General features: G+C 41.0%; 1 protein-coding gene across 8 annotated transcripts in view; it reads right to left on the reverse strand.

Annotated features, from left to right (window-relative positions):
• SULF1 (sulfatase 1) overlaps positions 1-20,780 on the reverse strand; it is a 123,509-nt gene that overhangs the window by 41,766 nt on the left and 60,963 nt on the right. For 7 of the 8 annotated variants that reach the window (XM_054285042.1, XM_054285039.1, XM_054285034.1 and 4 more), the window contains 3 exons: positions 16,038-16,277; positions 3,635-3,786; positions 1,430-1,599 (listed from right to left, as the gene is read on the reverse strand). In XM_054285042.1, the coding sequence (XP_054141017.1) occupies positions 1,430-1,599; positions 3,635-3,786; positions 16,038-16,277 (562 nt within the window). Of the gene's footprint in view, positions 1-1,429; positions 1,600-3,634; positions 3,787-16,033; positions 16,278-20,780 lie in introns of those variants that run through there. The other variant, XM_054285041.1, reaches the window with a different exon arrangement.

Below are 20,780 nucleotides of genomic sequence, written 5' to 3' on the forward strand. Positions count from 1 at the left end.
GCTAGAAAAACAGCAGAAAAAAATTTGGTTTTACTTTCCCCTTTGCTCCACCATTGTTCCCTGCTACTTTCTGCTGGAGCACATAATTCAGGACTGAGAACGTTCTTGCATACACTCCAATATAAAAGGTTTCATGTATTCATGTCTACCTTATTTATCAACTAAAATCTCAACTTCATTAGTTCCCTATATGGGTAGAAACTACTCTGAATATCTAAGTAAATACAAATAATGCTGACTGGTTTGCATTACTTGCAAAGTCTGGTCTCAGGAATGTGGGATCATGGAGAATATAAGATTATGAGGTCAGGGAAACTGGCATATCTAGAAAGTAGCAGTCAGTAAGAGGATAAAAGATGCAAAACAACAAAAATGTAACCATGTGCCATGAACAGCAAATCTCTTTCTGGCCCCAACCAGTGATCAGTTTATCCATGCAGTTCATGCAGTAACTACTATCCCTAGAAATTTTAAAGTATTTGATATAAGTTGAAAAACCATCCTGGTATGTGAACAACTGCAGAGTGTCCAAAATACAATTTTTAGACAAAGGAGCTTTCCCATTGTCTAATGAAATTGATTTATCCGCATTTTGAGAGGACAGATAAATGTACAATCCATCTGAAATATTTTATAAAAATTTTTTTGTGATTTTGTTGTTGTTGTTGTTGTGTTGTTTTTTAAAGATATGCAAATACATTGTTCCAGAACAAAAGGAAAGACTGGTCTACAAACCCATGGGAGTCAAAAGTGCAATGGAAATCTTCCATAGCCTCTCACTATAATGAAAAGGACCCAGAATTTTCAAGGTAGGAAGCAAGATGAGGAATCCACAGATGTGGACTCTCCACAGATTTTTACCTGAAGTTGCTTTTTCTTCTAGAAATAAAATGAAGAGTTGGGGGTTTTTGTTATAGTTTAATCACCAGAAAAGATTAAGCATGTTATTTAAAAGTGTAGTCTGATAGGCTATTTTGGGAATCTGCCAGTATCTAGTGTATAAACAAATCTGGTGCACTCAAAAGCTTCAAAAGGGTGTTTTTACTCTCAATGCATTCAGTTAGTTAGAGCCCAGGAAGCACATATCTTAGAGGGAAACGAAGGAAGTAATATCTTTCCAACAGATCCTGACCTGTGTCTACATATTTTCAGGGTATTGTAAGAAGCTGCCCTTACAAAGCCAAATACTGACCTTTTAATCTCCCACAACTTCCCAGGAGGAAAAGAGCTTCTCCCTGCTTTAATAATGGTCAGAGCTGTCACTCTCCCCCGCAAAAGGAACAAGCACAGCAAAAGAAACAAGCAAACATTCTCTGCTTACATGAGTGTCTTATATTTGAATTCCCTGCTCCTGAGCTGTCTCCATAAACAAATTCCTTGCAGAAGCAGACACAAGGAGTGGGTCTGGCAGTGTGTGAGCTTCACTTACATGTGCTGTGAAGCGTTGGGGTAGAGCTCTGAGAACTGCGGTGCAGAATCCTCGGGGCCATGGGGTGCAGCGTGGCTGATGACCATCATTATGGGCCTATGGGGATATATCCTCTTAGACATTCTGAAGTAATTAATGCTCTCATTAGTGATTAGGTCTGTGAAGTAGTCCTGGAACATACGATTAACACAAAGCAAAAGTTACAAAGTGCATGATTAATTAGATCACATACTATCATGTTATTATGTTATTTTTCAAGTCCTCATTAAAGCTCAGATCAGGAAGTAAAAGCATACCATCAAAGAGATGTATGATTTGAGGGAGCATAGGGGAGACTGAGCAGTAATTACTTTCTTAAGCAGGCAATGCCACATAAAATGAGACAGTATTTTCCAAATCAGATACAACAGAATGTATAAAGTAAATTTGATTACCAGATTTGGTAATATAATGCTAAGTAACATTTAAAATCACAGACTGTACTGACAAAGATATGTTTCTTAAATTTTATTGATAAAACACCTCACAAGGTAATGGCTCCCAAATAACATTGAATCTTAATCTGGTTTTATGTTTACATAAACCTTTATTGCACACTCTTTGTTCAGACTATACTTTTGCATATGTACAAAGTGGAAGACAGCTACAACAGGCAACAGATTGCAAAAAATCTTAATCAAAGAAATTGCAAATGAGAATGCAGGGAGCAGTTGAATTCCTGCGGGCTCTGTTCATTTAATTGTGCAACTTTAAGCAGTGCAGCTGCTGAGATTAAGGTTGTGACTTGCTAATAAACTGGCTTAACCCACAGCTAAGGTGGCAAATGGAAGCCTACAAGGAAAAGGGAGGAAATGGAACTAAGAAAAAAAGATGAAAACTTAAATTAAACCACCTGCCACCTTGGAGTATTCACTGTTGGCCTGGAGGTCTAGCTCGAGCTTCATTGAGAAAGTGCTGAGACAATGTTTGTAATTTCAAGCACTTCCAGGCATGACTAATCTCATGTTGTGGATTCGAGGCCCTGAACAGCTGCAAAAGCAGAGCCTGAGGGACAAGGTCTGTGTCCATGTCAGTGCTAGGACAAGGCATCCAGCTGTGACCTCCTCGCTCACCCGCTCCCTGTCCCCTGCCCCTCTCCTGCAGCACTCTTGGAATATGCACAGTAGCCCTGGCTGCTACAAACCCTGCAAGCATATGGATGAGACAGTGAGTGATCCTTTAGTTTCCAAAATTGATAATGAGTGTGAGGTACCAGGGCTGTGATAATTTCTGGGTTTGTGGCCTGAGTGAAATGCCTGTATGACTGCTCTCCCAAAGCATCTACTCCCCTCCTGTTTTTCTGTTTATTCTAGCTACATACACGGGGAGTGTAAGGAATGTATAACTAACCAGTATTCTACATTTCCTTTTTTTTTTACTCTGCATAAATATATAATCAGTATAATGTAATTTCTATGACTGGGAAAATCAGAAACAGGCATCACTAGTTTCCAATAAAAACTCATTACATGGGTCAGAAACCACAGCTGCAACATCTGCATCATCTTCCTTGAACTGCAATTTGAGGAAATTCCAGATTGCTTTCTGCAGGCTGGTCTGTCTAAGATCTGCCCTCCTAAGCCTTTCCAAGAAACTTCATGGCAGTGGGCAGGTCCCTTTGGCATACTTTCCACACTTCGTCAAGAGCACAAACAAGCTCTGAACTTTTCCAATGGCTGCATTCTTGCCCTTATCTACTCTCATACTCATATCCGGAGTCTGACACCACAGGCATACAGCCTTTCTTTGGTGTGCACTCTATAATGGAAAACAACATTAACCAAGGCTCTTCTGTGGGTAACAACTGACAACACTCAGCAAACTTTAAAGTTCAGTAGCACAAGTGACACAATTCTTTTTGGGAAAGGCTTTTATTTTACTGTTTGCTTCTGCCACCAAAACATCACATTCTGTCTGGGAGAGAGAGGGAGGGATGGGAGGAAGGAGGGAGGCATCACCAGGCTCCACAGAAGAGCCTTGGGAACACTGTTCTGTTGAGTGATTAATATTCTCAGGTGGAAATTTATCTGAAATGCCCTGGAGAGAAAATGACATCTCAATTTCATGGTTGTAGTTGTTTAATTAATTAATTATCTGGTTAATTAATTATCTGAAAGTTATTTTTATATGGATTAATCATGTGGCATTTATGTGTCTGGAAAATACCTTTGCATAATCAAATCCGTGCTTCTCTTTGTTACCATTGCGAGAAATGGTGTAATTATAGAAGCGAGAGTTCTTCACTAATCCAACCCACTCTCTCCACCCAGGAGGGATGTAGCTGCCATTGTATTCATTGAGGTATTTCCCAAAAAAAGCTGTGAAGTAAAAAAAAAAAAAAGAACACACACACACGCATGAGGCTTTGCAATCCAAGTCTTTTAGTCTGAGTCAAAAGAACGTGTGAATGAAGAGAAAATGTGTTAGAATGAGTCAGAGTTGCTTTACCAAAAATCTTCCTTTTATAGCTTAGAGGGTTTTGAAATTAAAATAAGTTATTTCCAGACTTTTGTGAGAGTTGAAAGCCTTCGTGACTCTATGTTTTATTCTTAATTTTTTGGAATCTAGTGATCATGTGAAATATTTTCAGGGTTTCTTTTAGAAAGAATACGTTCCTCTTGGTTTCCACTTGAATATGAAATAAAAGCTCAGTGCCCAGAGGAAACATCTGAGGAGCACCTTGTGGTTTTAAGCAAGTCCTGTGATGTTTCAGAACTTGGCTTCTGACTTTTTGAAAGTTCAGGCTTGCTATCCTGGCTACATTTGCTGGTTTGATAAAAGGTCTGGGAAGTACAGATCTCTATCCCATTAGGACATGTTTGGGTAGATCAGGAAGGGATCCCCATCCTGCTTTGCTGCCACATCATCTCTAAGGCAAAACTTACAAAGAGGCAAAGCCTTCGAGGTCAAAATCCTCTACCTGGACTGCCAAACTCCACATATGTTTTCCCCTTAGCTCTAGGTTACAAGTCAGAACCACTCAGACTGAAAATTTCAGCCTCTGCCGTAGGTTTGTAGGTGCTCCTGCCAATTCCTCTGCAAGGAAGTGGGAAGCAATGCAGTCTCACAATGCAGCAGGCTCCCAGCTATCCAGGAGTTGTGGATTGCCTGTGGCACAGATACACAGACACCAAAAGCCAGCCAGCTGCCCTTGGAAGGGAGCATTAATGCTGGCATGGGACCCTGGCAAATGCAGCCACTTGGCTTCTAGGGAAAGAAGGGTATGGGAGGTCTTTAGCTGCTTGTGTATGGTCTGTGACCTGGACAGAGGAGTCAGTTTGGGTGGGTCCATTCTGCTTTTCCACTGCCTGGGGGCTGCAGTGACAAAACACCTGATCAGGTGTGTGGGTTTTTTGGGATTTATTACCTCCAGTTCAATCCCAGTGACCTACTGGGGTGCCTCAGTATCTTCACTGTTCCCCCTTTTAATTGTCTTGAGGTTTACAAACCCCTGGAGGGTGACCTGTGCCAGCAGTTCTGCTGCCTGTGTCTCCAGCAGTCTGCACGCTCCTGGTGCTCACAAAATCAGACACCACTGAGGAGAAGGGAATGACAGAGACCTCTCCCTTTTCAGAGACAGAGCTCTTCACAGCTGTCCCTGCACCCCTCACAGTGCCCAGCCATGTTATTGCTGCCAGCCCTGACTCATCAGACAGGCCTGTCTGCAGAGAGCTGCTGCCCAGAGATGCTGTCCCTCAGCTGGGCAGTGGGACATACCTTGAATCCCTGTGCTTGTTTCCTACTAGGAAATGAAGTCACATTGGAAAGCCTCACATCCAACCTAGACACATTCAATCTAACCAAAAAAAGCACATTTGTGGAAGGGCAAAAATAACTCAGATCTGATTGATGTGGGCATGGTGAACCTCTTGGGAAAACTGGTGGAAAAATCAAAATGTTCATAATTAGGACTTGTCTGAGGCAGCATAAATATGATTCAATTCAATCAGGGAACTGCCAAATGCCAAATGCAACCAGAGATTACAGTCATATATAATGTTACTTTCCTGTACCACGTGGAATGTGACATAAAAACAAGTCCTACAGACACTAGACCAAGCTTCAAGCTCTTCTTCCCACAGCCACCAAGAAAGTAATCCAACCTGTCTCCTTTTTTATCCTGAGGCCTACCAGAAATCAAGAACTGTGAGGTGAAGAGGGTGACAGTGGGCAGGGAATACGTGCCCGGCATGGTTGTCTCCTGGAATGGAAACCATACCTCTCATCTAAGGCAGCCAAACTGGTTTAAACTCTCAGTCAGATATGGGAAAATCTTTATATGGGGAAAGGCTGAAATTCTGTGAGAAGGGAAACCAAGGAAAAAGGAGAAGGGGAAGAGAAGTCAGAGAGAGACAACAATGAAGAAGTTGTTGAGCCGAGCAAAACCAAGGGCAGTCGGTGGTTACAGGGGAAATCTGAGGTCAGTCCTTCTGAGTGCCATCCCAGGTCTACCAGCAGCTTCTGTATGATTTTGGGGAACCTCTCTGTGCTGTGCTCATTAGTAAAGGGCTCTACTGCCAACCTGTCTCTCACAAATATCAGAGGCTTTCAAATTGTGCAATGGAAGCTATGACAATTTATCATATAGGATGGTTTGACTGCCCCATGTATTATAAGATTGACTCACTTGGAGACCTGGACTCTGCTATTTACAGTCTTGCCACAATTTAATCATTAGTGGTGATAGTTTCCATGCTGACTCAGGCTGTATTTTGCTCTATGGAACCTTTTAGCCAAACAGTTCAGTAATTTCCAAGAAAAAGACTGGGGAAAAAGAAATGGGTTCACCCATTTAAAAATAATTGTCAGACTTTTCTATAAGAAATTCTGGTGTCTGGAGGTTTTGATGTAGGGCCTTTATAAATAACAGAGGTGGCTATGAAAATCTTTCTCAAAATGACCAGGCTCAGAAAAACTGTAGCAACAGATGATTACTCCACCTTCTCACTTTAGCGTCACAATGGAGTGTTCCTTTATGGATTTGAGAATGTTCCCAGAATTTAATTTTTGGCATTAAAAAAAGCCATCAGCTTCCCTCACTCCTGACTCTCTCTTTTGGTATTCATTACCTGAGAGAAGCCACCAGCATAAAATGAAGAGATGAAATGACCTGGGGCATAAGGACGAGAATAGATAAACTGAATCTGGAAAAGAAAGGATGACTTGGAGCTGGGGAGGGCCAATTCATCTTGGAGTTTCCTTGCTTTAGATTACTTAATTTTCTAACTTTAATAATGTTATGTTAGAAACCTTTTGGCCTGCTGAACCCCATATTTCAGTTCATGTTATGAGACCTCAGATTGACAGCCTGAACCATTCACCTTTGTGTTGGCAATGATTTAGTATTTTATCATAAAAATAATCTCAGTGCTGTCAAATTTTAAGCAGCTCCCTGAGTGACAGTTTGCAGAAATAGATGTTTCCCCCCTGTTGCTGTGTAAAGCAATTCCCATGTCAAATGTGTAGCAAAGACCTGAATACTAGAAGAAACATGACCATGGCTGTGACCATGGATCATATTGGCCAAAATGCTTTAACCAAAAATGGTTTATTGGTCATAAACTCAAGAGGATATGAGTAATTAGACAGATGAAGGGAAAAGCCAGGCTTTTACTGAAATGCAAGTGTTCAGTCCTTGCACCATGTGGTCTTTTGAGTACTACTGAGAATAGGACAGGGCAAGTGGGTCAGAACTGGGGTCCAGCACCATCAGTTAGTGTCTGCCCTTCAGGCTCTGAATGAAGACAAGAGCCAGAGTAAAAGGAAAGCACAGTGTCCATGGCAGCAAATAACAATCAGCAGGTAATCACCATGGGTGTCCCAGTTGTTTTTGGTTTAACCAGAGGATTGTTAACAAGTAAAGCACTATGGAATATGTCAAAGAACTGCCCAGGAACTGACACCGTGATGTGCAGATATCTTTGCTGGGTCTTCTTTGCTTGGCTTGTAGAGTCACCCCCCATCTTTAACTTAGCTGTAGCCCAACACTTGCTGAATTGTCCAAGTCCGAGAACTGACTGGGAAACCTCAGCTTCAGAAGCTGCTTGGACTCAGCAGTTTGGGTTCAGGAAGCCATTTCTGCTTGTAATTAGTAAAATGGAGATTATGACTCAGTGGGTAAAAGCCTCATTAAAAAGTAATGCCATTTCAAGGGACATCTTTTCATTATTATGTGTAACAGCTCCCATAGGGATAGCAGCAAAGATAAATGCTTACTTTTGCATTTTAATAAGACAATTTTTATCTGCATTCTGGCAGTTTTGCTAACTGTTCCCAGGGCACATTGTTATTTTCTAATCACATGTAGTGTAGCTTTGCATATCAGAATAATTGTATTCTGTATTAGTATGTTCAATTATGTTTATACAAACAACAACACATGGCATGGTGAACAGTTTTACAGACATCTCTGTGTCTCTGGAGGGGCTGCAGAATACACATGTCTGCTACCTGACATGAACAGACGCCTTAAGACAAGGTTTTATTTTCCCTTTTACAATTAGCTAATGATTTCTGTACTGGACTGAGAGATCCAGAGGGTTGCAAAGGGGGCAAGACAAATATAATTTGATTCAGAGGATCTCTAATACTTACAGCTGAGTGTGACTCAAATTCTCATAATTCCCAGGACTTTTCTTCCCAGCACTTTTTACAAGCAGTTATGACTAATGTTTATAGTATTACACAATAGAGTTAGTCCTCTAACTGCTGTCAGTGTTAGTGGATTAGTGCACAGGTGAGCTGGGCTACATCTACTAGTGAGACATCCCTGCACTTCCATGGATCAAAGGACATACATGATGTTCTACACACTTGTTATTTGTTGAGGCTTATGGGAACGTTTCTGAGTTAAAACAAATGCAAACCTTTAAAAAGTCACACTGCAGAAAGGTTTAGTCACTGTGACCCAGACAAGAGCTTTAAGTAGACAGCCCACTTCCTTTAACAAAGTCAGGAAACCATTCACAGGAGTGGCAGGGCACTGTTTATATGACATTTCAGGACTCAAAACAGTGATTCTATAGTTCTGTGGACAGAACCCAACATAACTTCAGCTTCCGAATCATTCCAGTAAATTCCTCCTTGCTGTCTTCCAATTATGTAAGCCATAGATTCAAACCCTAGAAGTTTGATTTTTCCCTTCTGTTGAAAAATTGCAGGGGATTAGCGTATCACGTCACTGGAGCATAGAAATCCAGCTCAGTATGCCAGCACTGCCTAGGAAATGAAATAAGCATTGTCCCAAAAAATGTGGTGAGGAAACTGAGGCACCAAGAGGTTAACCTTCAGCTAGACCCAAGTCACGCAGGAAGCCTGTGGCATCACCAAGAATATAATTCAGATTTCACGGTTCCCAGTCTTGTAACTTAAACGCAGTAGAAAACCTCAGGTTTTCTACTTTTTCTCCAGTTTTGTGGGTCTTTCCCAGTTGCTGCCAGGTTTACCATTGCAACCAAAATGATCATTAAGGATTTTATAACTCAGCAGTTGCAAAAGGCATTAGCCTATAACTTGATATAGCAATTGTTAGCCTGGGTGATGTCTTTAACAAAGCCTGTATTATGGGCCAAGCTGGTAGCACTTTCCAATACTGATGCTGTCTGACACTTCTCATTATAAGACCCTGTTTTCAGTTGCTTATAACTCTCTTATACTTGGATTTAAATTTTCCACACTGGATGTCTGCCTCAGGCTGAATTTTTTGAAACTTTTTAGCCCAAACAGTAGCCATCTTTGAGAACCACAGTAATGGAAAAGGAATTAGGCTTAACATCTGAAAAAAATTATGTGAGATTTCATTTGATAGCACTTACATGCTCTGCACTGAGAGCAGGAGGTCTGTGAAAGGCATGATGGTCTCTCTGTCAAGGAGGCATCTATTAGAATCCTTTGAATAAAACCCTGCAATTTTCATGTGCTGGAGATCTGGACACCTCAGGATATTTATTGCCTGTCCACCTGTGAGTGGTGTCAGTAGGAGGGAGAAAGTTGATTGAAATGCAGAGGGCAGGAGGTGACCCGATAAGGACAACCAGTCTGAGGAATGGCAGGAAATCCAGCAAAGGAGCTGAGGGGGGGGGAAGAAGCAGTGGGGGCTTGGGGCCCCAGGACTGGCAATGTCAACCAAGAACTGGGACAATGAGTGCAGAAAGGAGAAAGAAGCTGATTGACAAGGCGGGTGAGAGAAGCAGATTTGCTGATCAGGCTGGAAAGGGAGATCGTTAATGGTAAGCAGTGGGAACAGGACATGTCTGTCAAGAACTGACTGGACCTGAGAGAGGAGGGAGGGAGAGAGGGAAAGAGGGACGGAGGGAATGACTTGAGGACAGATAGGGGACAGGGCTCAGAGGAGAGGCCAAGGTGATGACTTGCAGGGCCAGAAAGCTGAGGAGTGGACACTGCACTGCCTAATGGGGTAGGATGGAGGGAGTCAGAGGAGCTTTCGGTCAGAGGCTCCACTCTGTGCAATGTCTGAAAGGACTCCTCTGTCTCACTGGTTCCTGCCCTTCATAAGACATCTGGAAACCTACAGCAGCATGCCCAGCCCTATGTATGTGATAAAGTCCCACTTCGCTTAGTTTCTCAACAAGTGAGCAGTGGAAGGGGGCAGATGGGATATGAAACCCCTGATCCTCGCTGATGTGGATGTTAGCACTGTGTCCTTTGATAGAACTAATCTATCTTTTCAAATGGAGGAAATTTCACCTTCCATAAAGTGGTATGTTATGTAGTCAAGGAGTATAATTTGGCCATGTGAACAAGAGATGAAGTGGTTGCATAGAAAATGTTCTATCCAGCTTTTCCTAAATTAAGCACTTGAATACATAAACTTGTTAAAAGTCCTTTAGTGTATGGTTTTCTGCATGATATTTAATAGCACAGAATTCTGCTTTAAGCATAAGTAGGCAGATATACTGTGGTTTTTGATGAGGTCCTGGACAGAAACCAAAAAAGTTTCACTTCACATGATACCATAGAACTAGAAAATCCTGCATATCATTCTTTTGGCCTTTTTCCTCTTCTACATTTCACTTTCTGTGGACTTTGTGCATATATTCAGCATATTTCACTTTCATTTATATATTTTTTCATAGACAGAAAGTGCAAATTATTCTGAAAATGTCAACATATTTTTAATTATTTAAAATATTTACAGATTAAATTATTTTTTATGTTTCCCAGAATATTTCATACCAATTAAGAAAGAACCTGAAAACTCAAGAGTTCTCTCTCTCCTTATTTTCACTTTAGAAATAATCTGAAAAACAAGACTTATTCCCTGCTCACTCATTCCCAGCCCTGTATCATATTGTGCCCCCCTGTCTGCTCTGAAAGGGTGCATGAGGCAGGATACAAATTAGGTCAGTGAAATGATGCAGATTAAAAATAGCAAGTGCTGGCAGTGATTTGTACTGCAAGGCTGTGAGCAGGAAACACACTGGCTTTGCCTCCAGAGGAAACTTATTGTCTGCCCACACCTTCAGGAGGCATAGCTTTTGCTCTCTTTATGAAAGATTAACATGTCCCTGTGTGTCAGAAGGGAATGGTGCACAGTTTAAATGCTCCTTAGCTTTCAGCTTCCTGTCATCTCAGTGCTTTATTAGTTCTTTGTTCATTACACTAAGAAATGTACCCATAAGTGACAGATGTCAATGGGCACACTGGCATGTGCTGTTGAACACATTAGCCAGTTGTCAACCAAGTGACCATTTCTGCTCATCACTGCACACAAGTCTGTGACTAATGTCAAAACATGCCAGACAGGGGCATCTTGGTGTCACTTCTTGAGTCTGGAGTTTTACAAATGAAGCCATTTAGGAATGAACATTTGAGCTGCTTAACTTTGCATGTTAACGATTTTGTCCCGCAAATGACATCAGAGCGCTCCCATGCATGAATCTTGAATGTTATTCTAACCAGTAGATACATCTGAGCAAGAGATAAAATCCTGGGAAATACATCTTCCCAAAGACAATTCCAGAAAGTGCAAGCAAATAATTGCCTAATTTGGTGGTCCCTGTTCTTTCAGGTGGGATACCATGTCCTGTGTTTGGCATGGTGGTGGTGGGAGACTGTCAGCAGCTGCTGAGACAAGGCAGAGTCCTGCTCCCTCCTGCCCAGTTACACTGGCTGTGAAGGGCTAAGAGGAGAGAGGATTAGAGAGTACTAATTCTACAAAGTAACATTAAGCAGAGAGGGTTTAGAGTGTGTAGGTGTGTTAAGACAGGGTAAGAATTTTAAACTTATACTTCTTTTCATGTTTGCAAAGGGATGAAACTTCAGCTGGTAAAAATGTAAAATCCTGCAGTATGCAAAGTATGACCCACTACTTAAAAAGAAAATCTTCAATTTATTTATATCTTCTGAATGTTGGTTGTTCTCATGTGATGGTTTGTCTTCTGAAATACCAAGATTATGCTTGGCTGCTGCTCAATTATTAAGATGTAGCACAATCCCCCTTTCCTACTAATGAAGCCAAAGTTGCACTTCTGGGATTTTCCTCCATGTTTATGTAGGTGGATGACAAAGGGAACTAGCTACAGCAAAGGGCACATCTGAGAGGCAAGAATACGTGCCGTAGGACTGGGACAGAGCAGTAGAAGCTAAAGAAATTATGAGACTGAAAGAACAGCAAATGACCAGCCAATACTTTGGAAAGCACAAAGCAAAATCTCTAACTCCTGCAGTCAATAAATTTATGAATTAAACTTCTAAATCTAAATAGCTGAAGGAATATATACTGATGTTAAAAACTATGAGATGAAAGAAAACTTCTCAAACATTTCTCACAATTTCTAAAAAATTTGAAAGTGAGGGACCCTTTCTCCTCTCCAGTGTGACTGCCTGGATCCTATGTAATTAAAACAAATGTCATCACTGAAACTCTCCAGAGCTGCTTTGTTTTCTCTTTCTACCTCTTTACTGCGTGCCTTCCCTGCTATGTCCTACAAATTCAAATTTAATATTAGCAGTTTTGTGGACAATCAAGAAGCTGTGCAGTTGGTTCATTGCTGCATTAACATACAGCTTGTGAATAAGGGAAACTGTAAACATTGAAACATCCTTAATAGTTTTGTAAAATTACAATTAGAAGCAAAAGTGGTTTTGGTTTGGCAGTGTTATTTCTGAATATTGTCTGCCCTGCTACTGCCCAGTATTGTTTCTGAGTGCTGCCTGCCTTGCTAGTGTCCAGCACAGTGTCTACCTATGATTTAGCACTGACATACAATCTTCAAAAAGGGACATTTCCATGAAATGCAACGTTGCCCTTAGGTCACATAAGAGCAGAAGAATAAAAAAGAAAAAGGAAAGAAAAAACCATTCTGTCCTCTGCCAGGTTTCCCCAGTGGGCTCTAATTATAACTGCAGTTTATTAGAGCACGTTTCAGACCTCACTTTAAAGGGCCTGCTGTGCTTGTGTGGAGTCCTCGTGGCTTCAGCAGAACTCCCCTCCTAACAGCCTGCCCACATGTGATCAATTGCAATAGAGGGGGCTCAGTGAGGGCTGCTGCAGGTTTAGACAATGGATGTTTTATACATATGGAAAACTGTTTGGAGCAAATAGAAGAGAGGACATTATAGAAATGCTCTCCCACACCTATATTGCCATTGCTATGTATTAATTTGATCCTATGCAAAAAAATACAAAATTATCATTATTACAGAGTACCAGGTTGGAAGTATTGTACAGTGTCTCATCCAGCCTGGAGCTCTCTGGCCAGGTGCCTTGTCAGGACTGTCACCAAACTGTGACTAGCCTCAGTCATTCACTTCTCTTTGTGTGTCTCAGTTTCCCATTGAAGAGGTTATTGATTTACTGTCAAAACACGTAGAAATGCACAGGGTAAGTATCTATAACATCTGCAACCTCTCTCCACAGTTTCCTCATTTTCACTCCCAATTATTCTTGACTCCCAGGTATTTTTGAGTCATTATAATTTTACTCAACTTTCTAGCTGTGAAGTGTAGATTATTACTTGGCTAGCAGACTTTTGGTGACTTTTTAATAAGGCAACACTATCCTTGAGAAATGTATTATAAGATCTGCTGTTAATTAAGCTACCACCTCAAAAAATAATTGCGGCTTAATTAGAAGGTAGGCTCATCTTACAAGGAGTAAAAAGATAAATCTTTGCAGCCATAGTATTGTAGAATTGAACAATGTACCTCCGTCAGAATTGAAGATTCATGCAGATATTTCCATTTGTTTCCCTTTTCTACTCTTTTCTGCCCTTTGTTAAAACTCACCTATCCTGACAGTTTTAGGACTGATGTTCTGTTTGCCTGCCTTTGAAAAAGTACTTTTTTCCTGTTCCTCTCCTTTTGACCCCTTTTTCCTTTCTATATAATAGGGTCAAGTCTGCATTTAGTAAGCATCTCCACATGTCTTCCTAACACAAGGCAGTGCAGGAGATATGCTCAAAGCTGTGTTTACCCTCAGAGGGGCAGAAAGGGCTAGTGACAGAGCTGTCCTGTTTATCTATGAAGCATTTAGATGTGCAAAGCATAGATGGCAAACCAATAGGATACTGATTTTTTTTACGAACACTAAAGTCAGGTCCCACATGAAGCAGCCATATATCAAGCAGAAAGGATTTCTGAGATGTAAGTCATGAGATAAAGCTTATATTTTAGGTCAATTCAGCACCTTTTCTAACAGTGATGGTCAATTCACTCTTCCTTCCTTTTCTCCTCCAAAGCCTTGATACTGACCCCTACCCAGGCTTAGCATGCTGTACTCAGATGGCAACTTCACTGAGACCAGCTTAATAGAGACTGAAGTACTATTCAGCTCATATGTCAGAGCCAACACCAAGCCCAAAAAAGTTGAAGATATGTCTGGTTTTGTTTTCAATCCAGGAAGCAGAAGTTCTCCAGAGCTAGAGATGCAGAGACAGAATTAAAAAGAGTGAACTGTCTGTGTGGTGAACAAAAGATAGCACAGAGGCAGATAAACTTGAGGCATTGGATGTAGCAGCTTTAAGAGATTTAGGACTAGCAGACAGCATGGAAACATTTGCCAGCTCTGCATTTTGAAAGCAATCCCTTCTTGTACCTAAGCTGCCGATAGAAACAAGTTTCTTTGCTGCCAGTTACATTGTAAGGAAGGCAGCTGGCAGGAGATCTGTGCCTCCTTGCTCTCTAAAGGGGACTCTTTGTAGCTGAACGACACTTCTGGACAAATTGCACTCTGACGACCTCACACAACTCCGGTACCTTGAGGAGGGGAAGCCAGGCTGGAGCCTAACGTGTCTACAGCTTCAATCTTTGGGGATAGGTGATGCAGAAATGAATTGAGTTTTACATCAAGCTGAAGCACAGACGAGAGGAATAAGAAGAGCTCTTTGTAGACAGGAAAGGGATCTACTGACTACGGAAAACCACCAGGAATTTACAAGAAAACTATCAAATCTTATTGGTGCACAGTAGAACAATCCTTTAAAGGTAGGTTTCTACTCCTTTTCAGAAAATGCAAATGAAATATCGCCCCACAGCAAAGTTTAAATTATACTATTCACCTTGTTTTGCTCCCATGACAGTCCCTCCACTCCTGTGAGGTCCTTGGCACCAGTTCCCAGCCTGGCCCTGACAACTGCTAGCAGCTGTCCACAAGCAGGACGTAATACTGACCATAATCACGCCTGGAACTGCCAGTTCAGACCCACAATGCCACTAAAATGCACCTCTTTCACTGTAGGTGTAACTGCCCAACAGCTTATTTCCCACCTGGGACATCCAAATGTGAAAATATGCTGCTTCACTACCAGTGGGTTTCTTCACCTGGCTGCTACTGCAGATGTGGAACCGCAGGCAGTACTACCCTCCCTCTCCATAATATTCAAACTCTGCCCTGCACAGCCAGGTTGGGACAGCAGTTGCTCCTCTTGTGGTTTAACCCCAGTCAGCATCTAAGTACCACTCAGTGGCTCTCTCGCTCCCCACAGTGGGATGAGGAGGAGAAAAGGAAATAAGGTAAAATCCACAGCTTGAGAAAAGAACAGTTTAACAATTTAAATTAAATGTAATAATAATAATAATAATAATAATAATAATAATAATAATAATAGGAAACAAAAAACAAAGAGAGATAAATAAACCCCACAAAATAAATCCCAAACCCCCAAGTAATACACAATAGAACTGTTCATTCCTCATTTACCAATATCCAACCAGTTTCTAAGCAGCATCCTCTAGCCAGTTTTTCCCCAGTTTCTGTACTGAGGCTGATGCCCTGAGGTATGGAATATCCCATTGGCTGGTTTAGATCAGCTGTTCCAGCTCAGTCCCCTCCTAAATTCTTGTGCCCTTCCAGCTTTCTTGCTATCAGGGCATGAGACACTAAAAAGTTTTGACTTAGTATATGCGCTACTTAGCAGCAACTAAAAACTTTGTTGTGTTATGAGGATTATTCTCATGCTAAATCCAAAACACAACACTACAGCATCTACTAGGCAGAAAATGAACTCCACCACAGCCAAGAACAGCCAATCATTTCAGGCAGTGACTTAAAAGTAATTGCTGAATATGCCATCTTCACTTTAAAGGAAGAATTTGCTTTGTCACTTACCTGTTCTGTACCCAGTGTTATTGAGGTACACAGCGAAGGTGCGAGGCTCGTGAGTAGCCTGCCATGAGGGGGAAGAGCAGTTTTCATTGTTGGTGTAGATGTTGTGGTTGTGCACATACTTCCCAGTCAGCATGGAGGAGCGAGATGGGCAGCACATGGGGGTAGTCACAAAGGCATTGATGAAAGAGGCCCCTCCATTCTCCATAATCCTCCTGGTTTTATTCATCACTTGCAAGGACCCTGCAATAAGAGGTACTGATCACCACTGTGCTGTAAAAGACAGTTTGAATATATTGGCTGCTATTATGCTGTTAAAAATAAAGTGTCAGTGATTAGCTTGCCTCTGAACATCAGTGTGCTTCACTCTGCAGCTTTGTTAATTTTAGAAGAAAACACCACATTTTTACTATACCAACAAAAATACTTATAAGGATTCCCGAAAGATGGAATTATTTTTTTCCCAAGACTTCAAAACAAAGTTAAAATATGGGCTAATCTATAAATAGTGTCAAAGCTGTATCAAATTTAGAGGTCAATAGTTTTTCAAATGCAGCTGTAGAAAAGCAATACGCTGTACAGACTGAATTATTAGTCAATATGCTAGTAAAATACATAAAATACTGAGATCACCAATGAAAATGTTCATACTCTTTCCATTTTATCAGATGACAGAAGAAAGAGAGAAATAGAGAGAGGAAGGGAGTAAAGGAGGGAGTGAGAGACAGAAGAAGGAAGGAGAGAATTCAGTAGCAATTTTTCTAAAGGAAAGTTTCTGTGGACACAAGATCAGCATGTCTGATTCTGACACTAAAGTACTGTGCTCAAAATAATGTATCATGTAAAAATGTATGCAAAAATGCAGTGCCTTTCTCAAGAAATTGCATTGATACTGTTTAAAGAACAAAGACATTTTTTTCATCCTTCAAAGCATCTTCATGAACTGCAAGGTGAGACAGGCAGGGCTTACAGATTTCTGATTTCAGAAAGGCTGAGCAGCCCTGGATAGAGTCTGTCAGTATTTGCTGACAGCTGTCAAAGTTTGTTCTTTATGTTATTCAACAGAGCAGAGATTGAAGGTTGGGGGTGAACTGTGGATATGTCAGTATGTGCCTAGGAAACAAGTCTGTGAATTGCAGTACTTGCACAATCTTGGTGGTAAAAAAAGATTTATGGAATTTTATTTTCTTTTTTTTTTCTTTGGTTTTTTGCACAGTTGACTGTCTTTTACATTTAAATCTGTTGGTTCCTCTGATACAACAAGAATTTTTCTTGATGGTTTTATGTTGCTTAAAAATCAATTAAAAACGTTCTAAAGCAATTGCAAACCTGCCTGTAAAACCATAAAACTTCCGAGGAGACTCAACTTTAGATGTTAGCAGTAAAATCTTAATAATTATCTTTTAGTTAAAGTTAAGAATGATCTGTTTTGGTTTTAGGCCAATGAGTCAGTGCTGAATATAAAGACTTTTGTGTAAAAAAATTGTTAAACAAAGGGAAGGGGCAGGGGGGTCTTCAACATTTCATTTTAAATGCCAGAGTCTCTGTCCTTAATGATACATTTAATACTGTGTAGGAAAGTCACCATTGGACTCTTGGTCTTTCATAGCCCTTATTTTCTAGATGCAGAATATCTGCATTTGTGCTTTCCTGAACCCCATGTGCTTAGGGATATAGAAAAGAAGAAGATTAACTGAGAGGTCCCAGAACACACAAGGTCTCCATTTACATGAGTAGGAGCATTTCACTGAATTGTTAAGTAAAAGACAAATGAGAGATCACCTTATTCTACATGCTTTTATCTTGGACCTCAGGCTGACTTTTTAGTTTTTGTTTTGTTTTGTTCTGTTTTGTTTTCACCAGAGCTCTTCCACTTTTGAAAAGTCACAGTTTTTTCCTGAGAACTCAGCTGTAAAGTGCATGGAGGTGCTTGGATAAGAGTGGGCTATTCAGGTACCCTAATGCACAGTAACTGCAGCAGAGCTGATCTGCACTTTCCTGCCTCCATGTATTATAAATGAGTAGCTGTTAGAGTGCTTCCTCATTCCTCCAGCTGGTCAGCCCTCTGCTCTTGCAAACCTGCTGTTTATGACTAAGTTTTCCCTCCAGGTATGCACTTACTGACACTGATAATAGATTAAGCCCCTCTGGAAATTCTGGAACAGGTACTTCAAAGCAGGTGAGACTTCCTCATTTGGAAAACAAAACACAAGCAGGAGATAAAACTTGCTGATATAAGTTATAATCCTTTGCTGTCTGTGGCTCTCCTCACAGCTTGTGTTTTTTACCATCTGGCCCACAGTCTTCAGGGCACACTGTCTGTCAGCAGGACACTCACGCTCTACATGACCGGTTGGGGAGCACCTGAGGGCAGCCAGATAACTGGGAATGGCCACTTTGGACACAAAAGTTAGTGAGTTTTGTCAGACAAGAAGTTCAGTGTCACTTCTCAGTCTACTCTCATGCCTCAAGAAATATGATTGGCAACCAAGGTATCAGGTCTTTAAAGTTGTTATGAATTTTCATCACAGGTGGACATCTCTACAAAGGGACATCTAGGAGCTACCCTGTCTTTATAGGGGTTGTATGCAAGGCCCCAGGAATGTAATGGACTTTTTCAGATCTCAGCACACATCCCCATTTTTTGGCTTATGCTTTTTAGTGCTCTAGTTCTAGGGAAGATGGAAAGCACACCAGGCAAATTATGCCTGATGTGATGTATTTAGATGATGCTGTGATCTCTTTAGCCAGTGCTCTATTCAGTAGCTGGTTTCTATAGATTTCACTGGGTGGTGCATTAGGCTGTAAAAAAGGGTCAAACCCACTGTAATACCAAGATACTGATTAGTTTTTACTCCTATCTGACATTACAGAAGATATTTTTTACAGTGAGGACTATAAGAGTGATTGGAGTGTCATATTTGGAGGTACTGATGTGTGCACATAACAGAGAATTGGGAGAACAGGGGAAGAGACCAAAAAGCAAGCAGAATGTTGGCCTAAATAGGATATGGGCCTGACCCCAGTGGGAGCTGGAGCCACTGCCCTGAAGAGCCACAGCATGTTGTCTGCAGGAGGGAAGAAGTTCTGGGCTCTGGGTTCTGGGAGCTTTGCCTTGAGCAAGATGCCCCTTCATTGGACAGAGTCCTCTACCTTCAGGATCTTTCTAGGGTAAAGACAGTGCACAGTGGCACAATTTAAGAAGTAAAATACCTTCTGAGCCCAAGTATTTGCTGAGATTCTTCTAGAGCTGTGGGCCAGGCTGCTTCACACAGCTAAAGGTGCAATCCACCAGCTGATCTAGAATATCCTTCCTCCTTACATAGATGGGAAGTGGCTGGAGTTGTGGGGCAATTTGTTGGTTTTATCTAATAAAGTGAATGAGACAGCAACTCTGCTGAATTTCTTTGCTCTCAAAATGCAAAACTCAGGGGGATGGTGCAGATCAATAGGAAGATGTGCATACCTCTATGGCTTGAGCACTAACTAAACTCCCTGCCTCTTGCAAATTTTATTTTGGATGACTCCTCTATATATCAGTTGCACTCAGTCAGATGAATATTGTGGTTCAATGATTATACAAGCTCTGGAGAAAAATCCTTCCCTATTGAAGTCTATAATGCACCTTATATGCTTTTATGTTAAAGCATTCATTTAGAATAGCTTTTAGAAATGTTCGTGCTGGGAATACAATTGCAAATAATCCATATTCAGTGACTTTCAGTCTTGTGATTTTTGGATACCAATGCCTAAGTTTAATTCTGTTTGTGGCAGAAAGTGTTACTTCCCACTGACCTTTGAGAAATTTAAGACTTTTCTCAGGAATCAATGAAGAGCAAGAGGAAAATTCACACATGGAAAACAGTTTGGCTTTATTTTTCAAATAAGCAGAATGATTTATTAGCAGAAGTGCGAATAATGCAGTACAGTAAATCTTGGGGCTGAATGCTGTTTCCTGTGAAATGATCTATGAAAAGGGGAAACCTGTGTGTTCATTCAAGGCAGTGGGAATGCACACACACCCAGGCTATTGCTCAGCTGCCTGCTAATAGGAGCCAGAGTGCCCTGTGAGCATTCAGAGCAGCTTTCAAAGAGAAGAGCTCCGCAGGATGAACAAAGTGACTCGCCACATCCTTCCTCCTTTTCCACCACTCGCAAACCTTCTCACCAGACTGAGGACAGCAAGTTGGTAACGCTGTGTTCAGAGATCTGTGTCTGCTGACCTACCTTCCCCAGTGCCCTGAGTGCCCTGGAGAGAGTAGGATCTTTCAGACCACAAAAAGGAAAACTTGACTTGACCCTTTTAACAAAATTTTTCAGAACGACTCCACCAAGATGAAATGCACTCCTGTTGTAAGAGCTGTATTTTAAACCAAAAATAGAACTGGGAACAGCTATTCAATATGCAGCATGGCTAAACAGAGCAGAGGTTTGAAAGAGTGAAAATAAATAATAAAAAAAAATAAAAGAATCGCTCAGATATAAAGGCCTGTGTCTGGAGCTCTGCTGCATAAAAGCAGCAACCCTCAGTCATGAAATATAGTTTATTAATTATCTTCTCAGAACCCTGAAGGACTATGAAATTATTGTTGTATCATGGCAAATACAAAAATGCGAGCAACCAAGAACTGCTTTTAGATACAGACCATATTTTGTCTACAATCTTCTGTCTGAAAGTATGTGATTTTAGAACAAATGAAGTTTTCTGGAATGAAGCAGTTTTTATTTTTCAATGTCTTATGGCAT

This window comes from Melozone crissalis, unplaced genomic scaffold, assembly GCF_028551555.1.
Source record: "Melozone crissalis strain CALT ecotype California unplaced genomic scaffold, PUWL_Pcris_2 ptg000042l_1, whole genome shotgun sequence".
In the NCBI taxonomy this organism is placed as follows: domain Eukaryota; kingdom Metazoa; phylum Chordata; class Aves; order Passeriformes; family Passerellidae; genus Melozone; species Melozone crissalis.